This window comes from Euleptes europaea, chromosome 18, assembly GCF_029931775.1.
Source record: "Euleptes europaea isolate rEulEur1 chromosome 18, rEulEur1.hap1, whole genome shotgun sequence".
Classification (NCBI taxonomy): Eukaryota; Metazoa; Chordata; class Lepidosauria; order Squamata; family Sphaerodactylidae; genus Euleptes; species Euleptes europaea.
The window spans coordinates 13,045,751-13,062,391 of record NC_079329.1 but is presented as its reverse complement, the minus strand read 5'-3'; the positions used below and the strand labels follow the sequence as shown (position 1 = coordinate 13,062,391).

The 16,641-nt window shown below is 47.3% G+C and overlaps 1 protein-coding gene across 1 annotated transcript in view; it reads right to left on the bottom strand.

The window, feature by feature from the left end:
* Positions 1-16,641, bottom strand: part of PPP6R1 (protein phosphatase 6 regulatory subunit 1) — a 50,122-nt gene that overhangs the window by 14,912 nt on the left and 18,569 nt on the right. The window contains exons 2-12 of the mRNA XM_056864016.1: positions 15,626-15,858; positions 12,793-12,979; positions 11,494-11,631; positions 10,553-10,618; positions 8,904-9,016; positions 7,865-7,978; positions 4,969-5,134; positions 4,062-4,214; positions 2,392-2,535; positions 1,733-1,797; positions 164-279 (exon numbers count right to left, since the gene is read on the bottom strand). Of these exons, the coding sequence (XP_056719994.1) occupies positions 164-279; positions 1,733-1,797; positions 2,392-2,535; positions 4,062-4,214; positions 4,969-5,134; positions 7,865-7,978; positions 8,904-9,016; positions 10,553-10,618; positions 11,494-11,631; positions 12,793-12,979; positions 15,626-15,852 (1,489 nt within the window). The 5' untranslated portion in view covers positions 15,853-15,858. The remainder of the gene's footprint in view (positions 1-163; positions 280-1,732; positions 1,798-2,391; positions 2,536-4,061; positions 4,215-4,968; positions 5,135-7,864; positions 7,979-8,903; positions 9,017-10,552; positions 10,619-11,493; positions 11,632-12,792; positions 12,980-15,625; positions 15,859-16,641) is intronic.

Here is a 16,641-nt window from a genome sequence, read left to right as displayed (position 1 = left end):
TCCCTGCAATCCCACCCCAGGGTCACCTGCAGCCCAGCACAGAGGTGACAGTCACTGTTTATTCCTGCTTGAAAGGCAAGGAGCTGTAGTCTCCGAAGGCTCCCGCAGGCCAAGTGTGTTCCAAGCTACTTGCGTGCAAGAACACACGGCCACCTGCCATTACCTTTCAAGAGCTGCTTGATGAAGGTGGAGTGGGGCCACTTCTCAGAGCCTTGTGCTAAGGCGTTGGCAATGCGGGTGAGGTGCCCCATGTAGCCCTTGCGCCTGCCCCCGTCCGACCTGCAACGGAAGACATGGGAACTGTGGAAAGGTGCCAAAGAAGAAGAAATGTACAAATGAACTACTGGGGGAGGGGGGATGGAAGAAGGGGGGGGGGGATAAAGTGCAGCAGTAAGATCTGTCAAACTAGGAATGGGGGAAACCTTTCCTTTATCCCTTAAAAGCTCCTTGATCCATTGATCTTGAGCAGCGTAAATCTAATGTTTGAGGGATATAAGGACTGGAATAAAACTTGCAACTGACAATGTAGCCTTGGTATCCCTGTCACTTAATAAAAAAGGCATTATGTCAGACAGAGGCATTAGATTTATATGTTAAAAGGGGAGAAATATGACGTGATCGAAGTTCCTCATAAAAGTGGCATTCCAAGAGGGCATGAGCTAGTGAATCAATAAAGCCAGAAGAGCAAGGACAGGTCCTTTCAGGATATGGTATATTCAAAATTCTGCCCTGCATAACCAGGGCATTCAGTCTAGCGAAACAGAAGGCTCTAGAGACGAGGAGTTGTCAAATAATAAGTATAAGCGGGCAGATCGCATGGTGGTGATATTCCGAAAAACTGAGGTGAACAAACGCAGCAAGCACAAAAAGTAGTGCTGTTATAATCAAGTTCTTTAATGCACTTTTTAAATTTTGGTGAAAGCTTATGGGGGAAACCAGGTTCAAATTCAAACTCCACCATGAGGCTTAGAGCTGTTGCGAGAATAAAACAGAACAGGGAAGCATGTACGCCGCCTGGATTAATTTAGACAGAGGGTGAGATAAAACAGATAAATGCGACCAGGTATCGCATCAGGTGCCTTGAAGCTAAGCAACCTGTTCAGAATTTCAGAACATGATTCTCTTGGGCTAATTCCACACTGCTGTTTTGCTCTGCCTTGGCTTCCTTAAAGCAGCACTGGTTTGGCTAACATTCACATGAGGTCATCCTCCATTTGTCCTGCTCCTGGGTTTCCCCCTGCTTTGTTGCAACCTTTTCCAAACCTGATTTTGAGACTTTTTTGAAAGGCTGCAGTCAAAGCACCTTTGGAAGCCATGTGGATGAGAAGGTGCACGTTTCCCCCCCGACACAGCTCACATTGGTGCCATTTTCCTTATCTCTGTCCCTGTGGCAGCCATTTCCTTCCCACACTAGAAGGCTTAAAAAAATCAGTAGTAGCTATATCACTCTAGCATTACAACATTATAACAATCTATTGCAATAAGTTTAATTTAAAAACACAGTTTCTGGCCCTTCTGCTTGAGGAATTACAAAGAAAACGGTGCAGCCAATACCTTTCCCCTTATAACTCTGCAACCAAAAGGGCTAGCTTTTTTTTTTAAATGAAAGCTGCAAAGTAGTCTGTTGTTATGTCTGTTTCCCAGTGAGAGTGCAAAGGACATTTTTCTTTGTAAAAAGAGGTCAGGAGGACCTCCAATCATGGTACCCCAACCTTCTCCATCAAGCACTCACTGCGACTGCTCATTTTCTTCCCAGGCAGACAAGATTCTTTGGATTAATCGACACTTCTGCAGCAACTACAGCAAAAGAGAGAATGAAACTCGCGTGAGGATTGTCCCCTAATGTGACTGGCAACATCTACATCACAATAAAAGTTTCCAGTCACTCGTATCCCCAAGAGTTTCAGTATTTCTAGCCCTTGGTTGTCAGTGGAAGCATTGGGGGTATTTGCTCAAATGTCGAACAGAGAGGGAAATCGGACAGAAGATTCAAGAGTCCCACCCCTTGGCCTCTAGCTCCCCATCGCTGTTCTTTGTTGATGTAAACCTCCTTGAGTTAAACAGAGATGTGGGTTGAACATTTGCAATGAAATAGATTGCAAATCCAGACTGCCAGCCCAACCCCTCTCTAGGGCGGTTCCCAGATTTAGTAACGTCAACTTGAGCCCAGCTATCCAGTCCCTGCCCCCATCACTCAATTCCAAGGCCTCATTTCCCAGTCTATCCCATTTCTTTGACCCTCCCATCAATTCTTCTCTCTCAAGTTTCACATCGCTTTCACTTGTCTGAAGGCAAACAGGATCTATTGCTCCTCCACCAGACCTCCCCCCCAACATACACACGGAAACATCGTGGAACAGCGCACACACACACACACACACACCGACTTACGTGCTGGATGATGGGACTCTCTGGCAGGGGCTCCGAGTGGTTTTCAATGGTCTCATTCCCAGCATGGGAGCTGAAAACATTGCTAAGGCAGGCCTCCACCTGAGCATGCAAGAAGTTGTTGTATGTGTATTTGAAGTAGAGGTCCTGGCAACAAGAGCCAAAGGTAGGAGTGAGCACAGCCAATTCATGATTATTTAGAAGAAAAAGAAGAGTTGGTTTTTACATGCCAACTTTCTCTACCACTTAAGGGAGAATCAAACCGGCTAACAGTCCCCTTCCCCTCCCCACAACAGACACCCTTTGAGGTAGGTGGGGCTGAGAGAGCTCTAACAGAGCTGTGACTAGCCCCAGGTCACCCAGCTGGCTTCACGTGCAGGAGTGGAGAAACAAACCCAGTTCACCAGATCAGCGTCCGCTGCTCACGTGGAAGAGCAGGGAATCAAACCCCGGTTCTCCAGATCAGAGTCCACCACTCCAAACCACCGCTCTTAACCACTACACCACACTGGCACTATATCGTACTCTTAGCACCACCATTAAACAGAGGCACTCTATAAGAGCCCCTAAGTAATTCCTAACACCCAGCCCCAAAAGGTGATGTAAAGGTATACACAGTGGCTTCGCCTCCAATATGGCTTTTGTATCTGCAGGAGGGAAGGCAGCACAGCATAGCCCGATCTCAGAAGCTAAGCAGGGTCAGCCATGGTTAGTATTTGGATGGGACACCACCAAGGAAGTCCAAGGTTGCTACGCAGAGGCAGGCACTGGCAAACCACCTATGTTCGTCTCTTGCCTTGAAATCCCCATAAGGGGTCGCCACAAGTCGGCTGCGACTTGATGGCACTTTACATAACACACACATCTGCAGGATTATTCCAGGACAGGTGTTCTGCAGGGATGGATTTTGCAAGCTCATGGACTCTACTTGAACCACCTCATTTTGAGAAACAAGCTATCATTATCTGGCATGCTATTTCCTATTTCTTTTGTGCCAGATTTCCCTCATAGAAAGTACTCATTTCTCAACATTATTTGTATATCCATTGTAAGGTATAAAAGAAATCAATGAAAATGCATTGGACCAAAAGCCTGATGACAATGGCAGTGAGAATGCACACAATCAAGAAAAAGGGATCGATGTGGCTCATACCTAGTTTGAGGAACTGTTCCTGGCAGGTCAATACCACACAAAACACAGTTCTCCACAAATGTCTCTCCATACTTCGCCTCTCTACCAAAACAATTCAAGCAAGCCTTCCAAATTTCCAGAGAAGTAAACAGTTTACTCTGGAGTGCCTGGTGTAGTGGTTAAGAGAGGTGGACTCTAGAGAACCAGGGGGTTTGATTCCCTGCTCCTCCATATGAGCAGTGGCCTCTTAATCTGGTAAACCACACTGGATTCCCCACTCCTCCGCATGCACCCTGCTGCGTGACCTCAGGCTAGACACGATTCTCTCAGGAGTTTCTCAGCCCCACCTTCCTCACAAGGTGCCTGTTGGGGGTGGGGGGGGGGGGGAAAGAAATTTGTAAGCCGCTTGGAGACTTTCAGTAGAGAAAAGCAGGGCGTAAAAACCAACTCTTCTTCTTCTGTATGAACACACGCACAACTCTCTTTTGGATCAGAGAGTGGCTCTGAAGAGAGCATGGGCAGGTGCGCTGGTAACACTCACCAACATCGTGTTGACGGCCCCGAGTTCTATAATCTCGTCCCGCAGTGCTGCGCTGTCGGTGCCCAGAGAGCTGGCCAGCAGCTTCACCACATGTAGGCGAGTGTTTCCCAGTGGAGGGTCCAGGATCCCCCAAGTTGTCTGAAGAGACTCTTTCTGCCAGGAACAGTGAGGTGCAGAAACTAAGTTCCATACACATTCAGTCCCGCTACTGAGAGAGGGAGAGGGTGTTCCAGCTCGCAGCCTCCCCCTACCCCGAAGAGAATTCATCTCCCACTTCTAGCAAACTTCCCTCTCTGGCACGGTATAAGAACCCTGCCTCTCAGCTCATCATGTTCTAGTCTGTGTGTGTGTGCATGTGTGTGTGTGAGAGAGAGAGAGAGAGAGAAAGAGAAAGTAAGAGAGAGAGAGAGAAAGAGAGAGAGAGAGAGAGAAAGAGAGAGAGAGGGAGAGAGAAAGAGAAAGAGAGAAGAGAAAGAGAAAGAGAGAGAATCTATGTCGATAGGATCAGCTTTTAAGTCTCATTCCATATTCCATGAACACACACTTCAGCTCCCACTCCTTTTCCTGGATAGTGCCTTGCATATGTTTTTCTGGCACCAGAACGGAGCGACAACTGAACAAACTGTCGGATTCCGAATTGGCTGCTTCCAAAAACGCTGCAAAGGCTCAAACCCTTGAAAAGAAAAAAAAATCTCTCGCCTGTTTACGACACACTACAATTAGGATTATCTTCCCCAAACGACACGTGGAGGATCCCACCCAAGGGGAAATGAGGACGCCGACCTCTTGCCAGCTTTCTAGGGCTCTCCGAGAGCCACCAGTGCAGTCTGCCAAGCTCCCCACACCACCAAACCCACCTTTTCCACTCCCCATCTGAGCAAGATGACACGCGCGTGACCGCACCCACCTTTGGTGGGTCGAGGAGCAGCTGGTGAAGCTCCCTGAGGCGCTGTTTGATGGCCAGCAGAGTGCCCAGGCTGGCCTGGCTGGAAGCCACTTCACAGTTCGGCCCGGTCATCTCCATCTGGCCCTCCAGGTTGCAGTAAAAGCCCCCCATGCCCCCCAGCTCCGTCCTGGAAGGGAGAGCAAGACAGAATGCGGCTTTTCAATATGAGGATCTGGGGCTGCACTGCACCACCCCCTCCCTTCATCTCAAGCCCACCCGAGAAACTTAAATTCTTATGTGAAATTATGCAAGCTGAAAAGAAACCAGAGTGTAAAAAATATATATATAGAACTTTTACTGATTATGCAAAACTGTGATTATGTTAAGAGAATATACAAGCGAGATACGTAAATTCCATTTAACGTAAATAGATAAGCTAGGTACATACAGCTCATTTTAATAAATTATACTCCAATAGAAAATATAAGGGTGCACATCTTAACGAAATAGACAAATAGCTTAACATAGTGCGTAAGAAATTTAAACATGGGATAATCAACTTGGTATAAACATGGTATAATCAACTTGGAACTTTAATGCAGGTATCAATCAAGTTTATTTCGATACAATATCAGCTCTGAATAAAAATCAAAGTTAGGTTAAAATAATAAAATAAAATAATAAAAGTTGATAATTCTAGGAGGGATGATTTGAAGAAGAGGAGAAAAGATCTTCTATGGGGAAAGGTTTTCAGTCAGCTGTTTACAAATTCCCACTAGACTGGAGGCAAAATCTGGCTACTTGATTAGTTATCTCCTGAGAGGAGTCTGCTATGAGAAGGGAAACTTTAGCTTCTTCCGATCTCCCAGGAAAGGATGACAATATGGGGAGAATAATGCAGGTATAATTATAAGTTCTGAGGTCAAATTGAAAGAATCCAGATAGAGAGAATAATAATAGCTTTGAAGAGATGGTGGATATAATGGTATTTTAACAGACAGCTATTCTTGGGTTAAATGAGGCACATTCAGTAATGTGTGAAATTGTATATGCTATGTGTTATATCAATGTTATGTCTTATTTATACTTGTTACTATTAAGTTGAAAATTAAAAAGAAATTAAAAAAAGAAATTATGAAAACCACAGTCATCACATCAGGTGTGCCGAACGATGCTTTTGAATGCCTGCCTTTTTACGTGGCAAGAAGAATTTTGTTTCCTGGATACATGGAGTGCGAAAAAATAAAACATAAAACACAAACAGTTTTGACAAGGAAGAAGAATAAAGAGTAACCAGTACAATTTCTTCAGTGTCAAAAGAATGGCACTGTTTTTATTATACTGTACAACAAAACCCTGCCCATAATCTAAACAGGAAAAAGAAAAGCGAAGAAAAGGCACGAGGTCTCACAACAAAGAAGACATTTACAGAAGAGCGCCTTGCACAATTGGTTTAGCGCACCGGCATACATCTGCGCATTGTTTGCACTTGGACTACTGGCAACGATTCACCTCTCTCATTTCTCTTTTTGTAAAGCATCTCTAAAAAGTGATCTAAAGGTAAAGGTCCCCTGTGCAAGCACAGGGTCATTCCTGACCCATGGGGTGACGTCACATCCTGATGTTTCCAAGGCAGACTCTGTTTGCAGGGTGGCTTGCCAGTGCCTTCCCCAATCATCTTCCCTTTACCCCCAGCAAGCTGGGTACTCATTTCACTGACCTCGGAAGGATGGAAGGCTGAGTCAACCTTGAGCCGGCTACCTGAAACTGACTTCCGTCGGGATCGAACTCAGGTTGTGAGCAGAGCTTTTGACTGCAGTACTGCAGCTTAACACTCTGCACCATGGGGCTCCTAAAAAAAAGTTATCTAGTCCCCTTAAAAATCTTTGCCTGCCATTCCTTTCACATTCCAGCACCCCACCCACCCATCTAATATACCTTATCTTTTGAGTGCTTTTTTAAAAACAGCCACTTTTTTTCGGTTCTGTCCTTGGATGGTTCATTTGAAGGGATTCTTCCCAAAGTGCTTTACTGGAACTTGTCAAGAAATACAGAGTTGGGAACAAGAGACCAGGCTCTCTGAGGGCTGGTGAGGACTTTTGGCAGCACGGCTCCCCCCCTCCAACCACAAATCTTCCAGAAGAACCCCAGAAATAAAAGAAACCATTGAGGCTGCTTTAAGAACCGTGGTCTGGAAAAGGAGAACACCCCCCCCCCCCCGGTGATCACTGAACTCTGTTGCTATAGCTGCTCGATCACTGAATGGGGAAGGGGTGGCTGTATCGCTGGGGCTCACAACTTCCATAAATAGCGGGTGTGGAGGAAACAGGACCAGCTGAGGGTTTGGGGCAAAGACTTTGGGGCAGTTTTGCCTCCCTCCCTCACCCCTCCAGCAGTGCTGCAAACAGGAACTGCTCCAGCTCACAGCAGTCCCGTTCTTATTTTGCCCTTTGAAAGGCCATTCTTCCACTTTGTTTGTCTACCTTCATAAGCTGCCTTGGGGGCAGACGTCAGTCAAGGAAGCTGCACAATTAATCCCCATTAAGAACATAAGAACGGCCATGGCGGATTGGACCAAGGTCCATCAAGTTCAGCAGTCTGTTCACACAGTGGCCAACCAGGGGCCTCTAGGAAGCCCACAAACAAGACAACTGCAGCAGAATTGTCCTGCCTGTGTTCCAAAGCATCTAATATAATAGGCATGCTCCTCTGACCCTGGAGAGAATAGGTATGCATCATGACTACTATCCATTTTTGCTAGTAGCCATGAATAGCCCTCTGCTCCATGAACACGTCCACTCCCCTCTTAAAGCCTTCCAAGCTGGCAGACATCACCACATCCTGGGGCAGGGAGTTCCACAATTTAAACGTAAACAGCAAACCCCTCCCCACCTATCCAGCAGCCATATGCACACACCTGGGTCTGCGCGGCTCCAGCAGGGTCAGCAAGACCTGGATGCCATTGACGATGACGGATTCACTCCGCTCTCCATCCAGCATATTGCTTAGCAACTGCTCAATCGTCTCCTGCCTGGACATCAGAGAGAATCGCGGTGGTTACCACACACTTGGAAGTCAAGCTGTAGTCACCCCCTCACAGCTTGTTTTGTTACAAAAACACCTTAGCATGTTCCAAAGACTTGGGGCAGGAAGGATAACTTATTCTTACCCCTTGTTCCTCCTTACCTCTACAGTGCGGGACAAATAATTGTGCAGAAAGGACAGCAAGCTGATTGGAGTTACACAGAGAGTTCTCTGAAGTCCTGACAAGCTCTTAATAGGCTGTCCCATCTGAGAGCCAGTAAGAAATCTCCAGTGTTAAGATCATACCCATGCCAGAGGGAGGAAACTTCTAGCTTTGGACATGGTTTATAGCAACTCAGATGAGGAACACCAGATAGAAGAAGAAGAGTTGGTTTTTATATGCCGACTTTCTCTACCAGTTAAGGAAGAAGCAAACCGGCTTCCCTTCCCCACAACAGACACCCTGTGAGGTAGGTGGGGCTGAGAGAGCTCTAAGAGCTGTGACTAGCCCAAGGCCACCCACCTGGCTTCATGTGGAGGAGTGGGGAAACCAACCCGGTTCACCAGATTAGCGTCCGCCGCTCATGTGGAGGAGTGGGGGAATCAAAGCCGTTTCTCTAGATTAGAGCCCACCGTGCTTAACCACTACCCCATGCTGGCACGAGGAAGATGGGCCAGCTTTACAGAACGAGGTGAATTTTGATTTAAGGATCTCGTTGAAGTAAAAAAAATATTTAACAGTTGCAAAAATCCACAGAGTGTACAAGTTAAACTACCGCCTAGCTCCTGACTGAACACACTGCCACAAATACAGAAAAGGAGAAGGCCCATATTCATTTCAGCATTAGAGAGGTAACTCTTTCCGGCTGAAATGTAGGAGAACCTCTCCCCCCAACCCCGGCAGCTGGTTTTGCCACCAGTTTGGCACTCACTTCTCGAGCGTGGCCAATAGCTGGTCAGGCTCGGGACTATCCTGGATTTGGATCATCTGCTCACGGCTCAGCCGGATGATGTCGCACAGGGACTGCGAAGCGTTGGAATGTTGCTGAGTGGCGCACAAGAGAGAAAACAGAGAGAAAAGGCATTACCAAGCCTGACCTCACAAGCAGCAGCACTTTTGACAGATGGAGGTATCCAATCCATCTTTAATCATGCCACACCTTGAGAATTTCACCTTTTCTCTCTTCTGGGCTACACTTAAAAACTGAAGTTCGTTTCGCTAATATTTAGTCACGAATTTCTTTCTGCTGCCTTACATTCAGGGAAACACACAGAGTAGTTTGGATTGTGAATCCTTATCTTCTGTTCAAAAAACTGCATGGGGGCGGGGAAGGACCCAGGTATAGCTAACGGCTGGGTTGGATCCATCCAGCTTTTTCGCTCAGTCTCACTCCACTCCTTGTTACAGCTTCCATCCCACATGGTCTTTTTTCCTTGCAGATCATATGATCTCCAGCACGGTCTTTTAGTTGGTCAAAGGGGACCCCCGCCTCTCTTTTTCACCAGTGGAAAACCTGGTTGGTCTAACCCTAAAAGTTGGCAGTAACCAAATTTTACTTCCCATCATTCCTTATCAGAAGTGAGGAAAGTTAATAAGTTTAAAACAGTTTGGGCTTGTGGTGACATTTGAGACTAGCCTGGTTCTCAATATTTGTGAAAGAAAAGAAGTATTTTAACCTTTGCCAGATTCTGATTGCACCTTGCTATAATTATTCCCAAAATTACCAAATATCAAGCTTAGAATGGGGAATACAATATGCAGAAGACTGTATAGGTTTCACTGATTTGCATATTTCTGGCTTCTTGTAGAATAAATTTTATTTGGGGCTAATATGCCAGATAAAACAGATATCTTCTTGTAGATCTATTAGTTCAAGAGATCTCAGGTTCCGAGTGGCAGCCAACAGGGCAATAAGAGTGCAGTCCTAAGCAAGCTATCCAACTCAGTGGGACAATTCTAAATAAATGCACGTATAAGATCCGGTTGCTTAATTCCACCACAGCCAACCCAGCACCTTTTATTCTCTGCTATATGGCATGCCCACTGAGATCAGAGAAGTTTCAAGGTCTGACTCCTACATGTAGAACAAGTCGAAGCGAACCCGAAATCCGAAAATCCATTAACAGAACTGCAGGGTGTGTGTTTACACAGGAGAGGAATTTAGCTCCTCCTCTGCACACAATTTCCCCACCACAACTTCAAACAGATCCCGGATCTGCCATTTTCGTCTGTGGGGAAAACCTGACCATCAGCTCAAATAGCATCTCCAACAGTCAATGTGAGTTCAGGAAAAGCACCCCTCCCCAGCCCGAGATTACTGCTTAGCAGCTAAAAAAAGGTAGAGATTTAGTCAGATGACATATGAATGACATATGAAGCTGCCTCATATTGAATCGGACCCTTGGTCCATCAAAGTCAGTACTGTCTACCCAGACTGGCAGTGGCTCTCCATGGTCTCAGGCAGAGGTCTTTCACATCACCTACTTGCCTGGAGATGCCGGGGATCTAACCTGGTCAACTGCATCCCATATGGTTTAACCCAAGCCCTGAGGACAGAAGCAGGACACATTTGCTACTTACATTGTCATCTTTTGAAGGGTGGATCATCCCAATAAGCCTCTGAACAATCTTCTCTTCGTTAAGCCACTTGAAGGGGGGGGGAGAAAAAGCGAGCATCAACACAAGGATGGTGAGATTCAGCAAGTATCCTTTGAAACAGTCCTCCAATGATACCTGCTCAAGGACAGAAATATTCACACCCCAGTCCATTATAGCCCTCAGTCTTGTCTCTTATGCTCCACCCATACCCTGGAAATCCTCTTTGTACATACACTAGGAAAGCCCTAATAATGAACAACAACAACGGGGGGGGGGAGGTATGTATCATGACTAGTATCCATTTTCACTAGTAGCCATGGATAGCCCTATCCTCCATGAACAGGTCTGCTCCCCTCTTAAAGCCTTCCAAGTTGGCGGCCATCACCACATCCTGTGGGGCAGGGAGTTCCACAATCTACACATGAAGCAGCCTTAAACTGAATCAGACCCTTGGTCCATCAAAGTCAGTATTGTATACTCAGACCGGCAGCGGCTTTCCAGGGTCTCAGGCAGAGGTCTTTCACATCACCTACTTGCCTAATTCCTTTAACTGGAGATGCTGGGGATTGAAGCTGGGACCTTTTGCATGCCAAGCAGATGCTCTACCATTGAGCCACGGACCCTACTCCCCAATTTAACTATGCATCATGTGAAGAAATACTCCCTTTTGCCTGTTTTGAATCTCTCAATCGATATTCTCCAGATAAACCCATGTAAACGCTAACCCTCCTCCTATTGCTCCAGCAAAAGCGACAAATACAGGATAAAAGGGCTATAAGGTGAAGTGATTGGTAGCTTATTTCTGGATGCAGGGCCCCAAGATCACCAAGCAGCCCAAACACAAACTCATGTTGCTTGTTCTTTGGAGGAAGTGGGGAGAGACAGAGCGAGAGAGATAGGAGTGCCTGCAGCAAGACCCTTACATTGAACACATCTTGCCTGAGCTGCGGCTGCTCAACGCAGGTGAGGAGCCGCAACAGGAGGTCCATGATGGCCGAGGTACCGATGTGGCGCAGCAGCAGGTTGACGAAGTCGTCCTTCTTGCGCAGGAAGGCAACTATCTAGAGGACAGTCATGCGAGTTAGCAGAGGAAGAGGAGGGGGGGAAGGGCAGGAACGACGGGCCGTACCTGGAACAGGTGACCCTCTGTGGTTGTATCAACTACGTGAGAAAGACCCACCGCTAGGAGAGCTACTCACACATAGTGTCATAATGCAGAAACCTTGCTGAAGCTAAGCAGGGCTGAGTCTGGCCAGTGCCTAGGAAGGCTGGCCCAAGGTTAAAATGTAATCCACACTAACTAAGGTCTGGTTAAACACATCATGACACTGAATTACATCTTCAAATAAATATTAGAATAGATAGAATCATAGAGTTGTAAGGGGCCATACAGGCCATCACAGAGGAGCATCCCTGGCTCTAATGCCGCACACGCTCCGAGAAAGAATCACAGAATTATAGAGTTGGAAGGGGCCATACAGGCCATCACAGAGGAGCATCCCCGGCTCTAATGCCGCACACGCTCCCAGAAAGAATCACAGAAACAGAGTTGGAAGAGGCCATACAGGCCAACTAGTCCAACCCCCTGCTCAATGCAGGATCAGCCTAGAGCATCCCTCACAAGTGTTTGTCCAGCCGCTGCTTAAAGACTGCCAGTGGAGAGACAGAGCTCACCACCTCCCCAGGTAGCCAATTTCACTGCTGAACAACTCTTACTGTAAAAGCTTTTCCCCCTAATATCCACCCAGTACCTTTCAGCCCAGTATTTAAAACCCATTATTGCGAGTCCCACCCACTGCTGCCAACAGGAACAGCTCCCTGCCCTCCTCTAAGCGACAGCCCTTCAAGAACTTAAAGAGAGCAATCGTGACCCCACGCCCCACCCTCCTCTTCTTCAGACTGGCCATTTCCAAGTCCCTCCTGAATGCATCCTGGCACAGCAACAGCTGGTATTTAGCGTGTCTGAAAACATGCTCAGGAGCCTACAGGCTCCCTAAAAGCACTCAGTACCAGCTGTTCCCACCTAAGGGTGCACTTGAAAGAAACATCCACCACATATCCATTACGAGTGCAGTTTCCCAGGATTCTGCCGACTTCACAAGATTCTAAGATGCTGGCCTTAGGGAGGACTGAAGGCATTAATGGGTAGACTAGGGAGCAACCTGCACAGCTCCTGAGGAGGGGAAAGGTCCTGGCAGGTCAAAGAGTATGTGAGACACTACCTGATCCGTCTTGCGGTTGATCAGGATCCCCATGACCTTGCTAAAGAAACTGGCCAGCAGGGGGTTGAGAATGCCGCCCGTCTGGAGGAAACTGTAGAGACGCCGCAGGAGGGACTCGTCCTCACCCAAAGCGTCATTTATTTGAGTGACGTCCGACGTCAGGATCTCGCATGATACGCTTGGGTACCTGGAGGAGAGGTGGGAAGAAAAGGAAGGGTTGGAGATTTTAAGGATGCACAGCCCCGCTGCATGAATAGCTCAGCCAGCCTCTTCTTCTTGACTGCTTTACAACTCCCTCCACCCTGTCAGTTTCGTGCTGCCCTCCTGGCTGGCAGGTTTCGGAGTTTCCAATACTGAGATGCATAACATTATGCCACATACAGGTGTATGTTCTCCGATCTGATTTTTAAAGAAGCTCCGCGTCAAGGGGAACTGCGGTCCACAACATCCTGCAACCTGCATAAATTATGCAAATCAGGGTTCAGCAGAAGTTGAAGGACTGTCAAATAGGAAACCTGCTCTTTGGCATCTGAGGTTGCCTCGTGCATTACCCGCCCATTGCCAAGTCCATCTTGATAACCATACAAAGGTATGTGAAACTGCTAAAACCATTTGACTGAGGAGTTCCACACCCATAATCAAGACAGTGATTACACGCAAGAGGATGAGCACAGCCTTGCTCTCAGGTCTACAGTCTATCTCCCCCCCCCCCCGCCCCGCCAAAAATCCTGATCTTTTGTAGTGGGCAATGACCCCCACAAACACACACTACACTCCGGAGGCTAATCTGGTGAACTGGGTTGGTTCCCCCCCCCTCCACATGAAGCCAGCTGGGTGACCCTGGCCAAGTCACAGCTCTCTTAGAACTCTCTCAGCCCCACCTACCTCACAGGGTGTCTGTTGTGGGGAGGGGAAGGGAACGTGATTGCAAGCCGGTTTGCTTTTTCCTTAAGCGGTAGAGAAAGTCAGCATATAAAAACCAACTCTTCTTCCTTCTCCCCCCTAGGAAGCATTTACTCAGCCTGACAACTCAGCAGTGACCTCGGGATTGGCAACTCCAACCTTGCGCCTCTTATTACCAAGCCCTCAGGCTCTTCCCTCCAAAAGTGTCGCTGGTAATTAAATTGCAGGAAGGTTGCTCCAACAGTTGCCATGTAGTGATCTCCAACATTCAGAAGTCGAGGTGCTCGGATCCCCCTTCTCTGGTGATTCAGTGGTCGACCAACCCAACTTAATACCCAGGATTTCAGCGCAACCCTAAGACTGATTAAAACCACCATCTTACCCTTATTGCCAATGTGCTACCTCAGGACAACAAGCTTCTAGTCAGTCAACAAACTCCCATGTTTTAGAGACGTGCCAACGACAGAACCATTTCTTCCCATACAGTCCTTCTTGGGCACCGTGGCCATTGTCCCAAACCCTTCTTCATGCCACCTTAACCTCAGAGGAGAGATGTGTGCCCAAGACACACGAGGCCTTTTTCAGTGGTGGTCCCCAAGCTTTAAAATGCCCTTCCCCTCTTCCTGTACCTTCCCTGACATTTTTTGCTCCCAAACAAAGTTTTCTTTTTTGGAAGGCTTTTCAGTTCTTCCACTGGATTTTGCTTGCAGCCTAATGTTTCAGAATAAGTTGTTTAGCCTAGCTGCATTTTTGTTTATTGGTGCTGGCTGCTTTTGTTATTGGTTTTATATTTAATGACTATACGCTGCCTTGTGAATTATATACCGAAGAAGTGGTATATAAATAAACTAGCAGAATCCACTGGCGTTTCCTCCCCAAGGTATGGCAAAGCAACTGCGCTTTGGTCCTCATACAGAATGACATCAGCAAGAGGACCAAAAGAAGCTACTCTTGGAAAGGTGTTCCAGAGCTACAGCTGGAAGCTCCCTGCTTCTCATAGATACTAATCTGGCATGTTGGAAGGAAAGCCTCAGGTACTGCTATTAAGCTTCAGAGACCCTATGCGGTATGGTGTTTAGAGTGCCTGCTAAGGACAAAGGAAGTCATGAGTTCAAATCCCCACTCAGTCATGAAGACCATCTTGACCCAGTCGCTTTCTATCAGTCCAACCTACTCCTCGGGTTGCTGTAAGTTGTAATTTTGATTGATTTCTTGCATCCAACAGGTGCTGAAGTGATCTTGTTTCAGTTAATAGATAAGGCCATCCTTCGCCGTCGCGAATATAGTTTTTAGGTGACATTTAAAGGCTTGCAGCCATGCTTTGGCTTCAACAGAGCCTTGGCCTAACTCTAATCTTAGGCTAACTCCAGTTATACATCTCTGTGCTCCTGTAATGCACAGCAGAAATTGACACAATAGGAGATCAATATTCTCCTTGATGTCTAGAATCCAGACTGAACTTCCATATAATAGTTGAGGGATGATTTGCATATTGAATGCATATAACCTCCCCCCAGGGGTTGCGGTGAGGATAAAATGGAGGAAGGAGAAAACCACGTAAAATCCTCTGAGCTCCTCAAAGAAAGAGTGGGAGAAAGAGAAGGGAGGAGAGCTAGACAGGGGAGGAGGCACTCTTTTAATTAAGATACTATCTTGTCATTTTTCAGTCTAACAATTTTTTAAAAAACAACCAAATGATTCACAACCCACCTTGCAACATAAAAACCCTGCAGTGGGCAGAGGGCACAAGCAGTTAAGGCACTGAAGAAACAAGAGAGGGGAAGATGAACCTGACAACATTTCTCCTGGAGAAACCTGAAGGACGGGCGTTCCATCGGTATCCAGGGAGAAACACGTTACTTGTGAACAGACGCTGCTGCTTCTCTCCTCCAGATGTTCTAACGCCACAAACACACACCCCCCCACTTACTTGTAGCGCACTCTCTCATCCACATCTCCCGGGGGCTCCTCGGTCACGCACGTGACCAGCGCTTCCATGTGCTCGGGCTGCACCAGGAAGTCCACCAGCTTTCGGTTGACCACCTTGCACTCCTGCAGCACATCCTCTTCGTCCAGAAGCTCAAAGAGGGTCACGTTGCCACGCTCCAAGAGGGTGTCGATGTGAGAGGTCGTGTGGAGGTCAAACTTCCAGAACATGGCTTGCTGCAGAAGGTGGGAGAAGGACAAAGGGGAAACATCCCCCCCAAAAAAGTTAGAGGGATGAACCCACATGCTAGTAAGACCTATAATTGTCCCCTCCACAAATCCAATGTAAATCCATGAGGATCCTGTGAAACAGTCCCACCTGATACATGATCCTACCCTTCCCTGTAAACTTGGCATCACCCCATTCCCGGTGCCCTACATGCTTCCAGGAGGGCCCATCCCATAGGTTGAGAACCCCTATAACTCATCCAGATCAGGAGTATGGCACAGTGATTCAAAAGAAGACTCAACTCCCCCACACACATGTATACACCCCCTTTCAATGCATAAAGTAGGGATATTAAACTACATTAGTACCTACAGTACCAAGAGTGGACGACATTGTGGATTAAGTAACACGGGCACCCGGCAGCATGATTTTGCATGTGGTACGGGCGTCTTCTCTCCTGTGCCCTCTGAGAGACCCGGCCAGGAAGGCGGTTCCTTGTGCCTGCATGTTTGCAAGTCTCCCTAACTACAGCTGAAGTTCACGGTGGCAAAGAACTCTCTGAACAACCAGATGGAGGGGAAAAAACGAGAGAAGCAAATAGTAATGTGGCGACGCCTCATTTCCCTTTTCAACCCTGCTGCTGCTGCCACTGCTGCTGCAAAGGCCAAAACTTTTCACCCGGTTTCCAGGCAACCTCTAGAATCACAAGACTTTGGCAATACATCAGGGCAGTCTGCCTGGATCACAGAAACTGGAGGGGGGGCGGCGGAGGAGAAAGGGGAGGTCACATC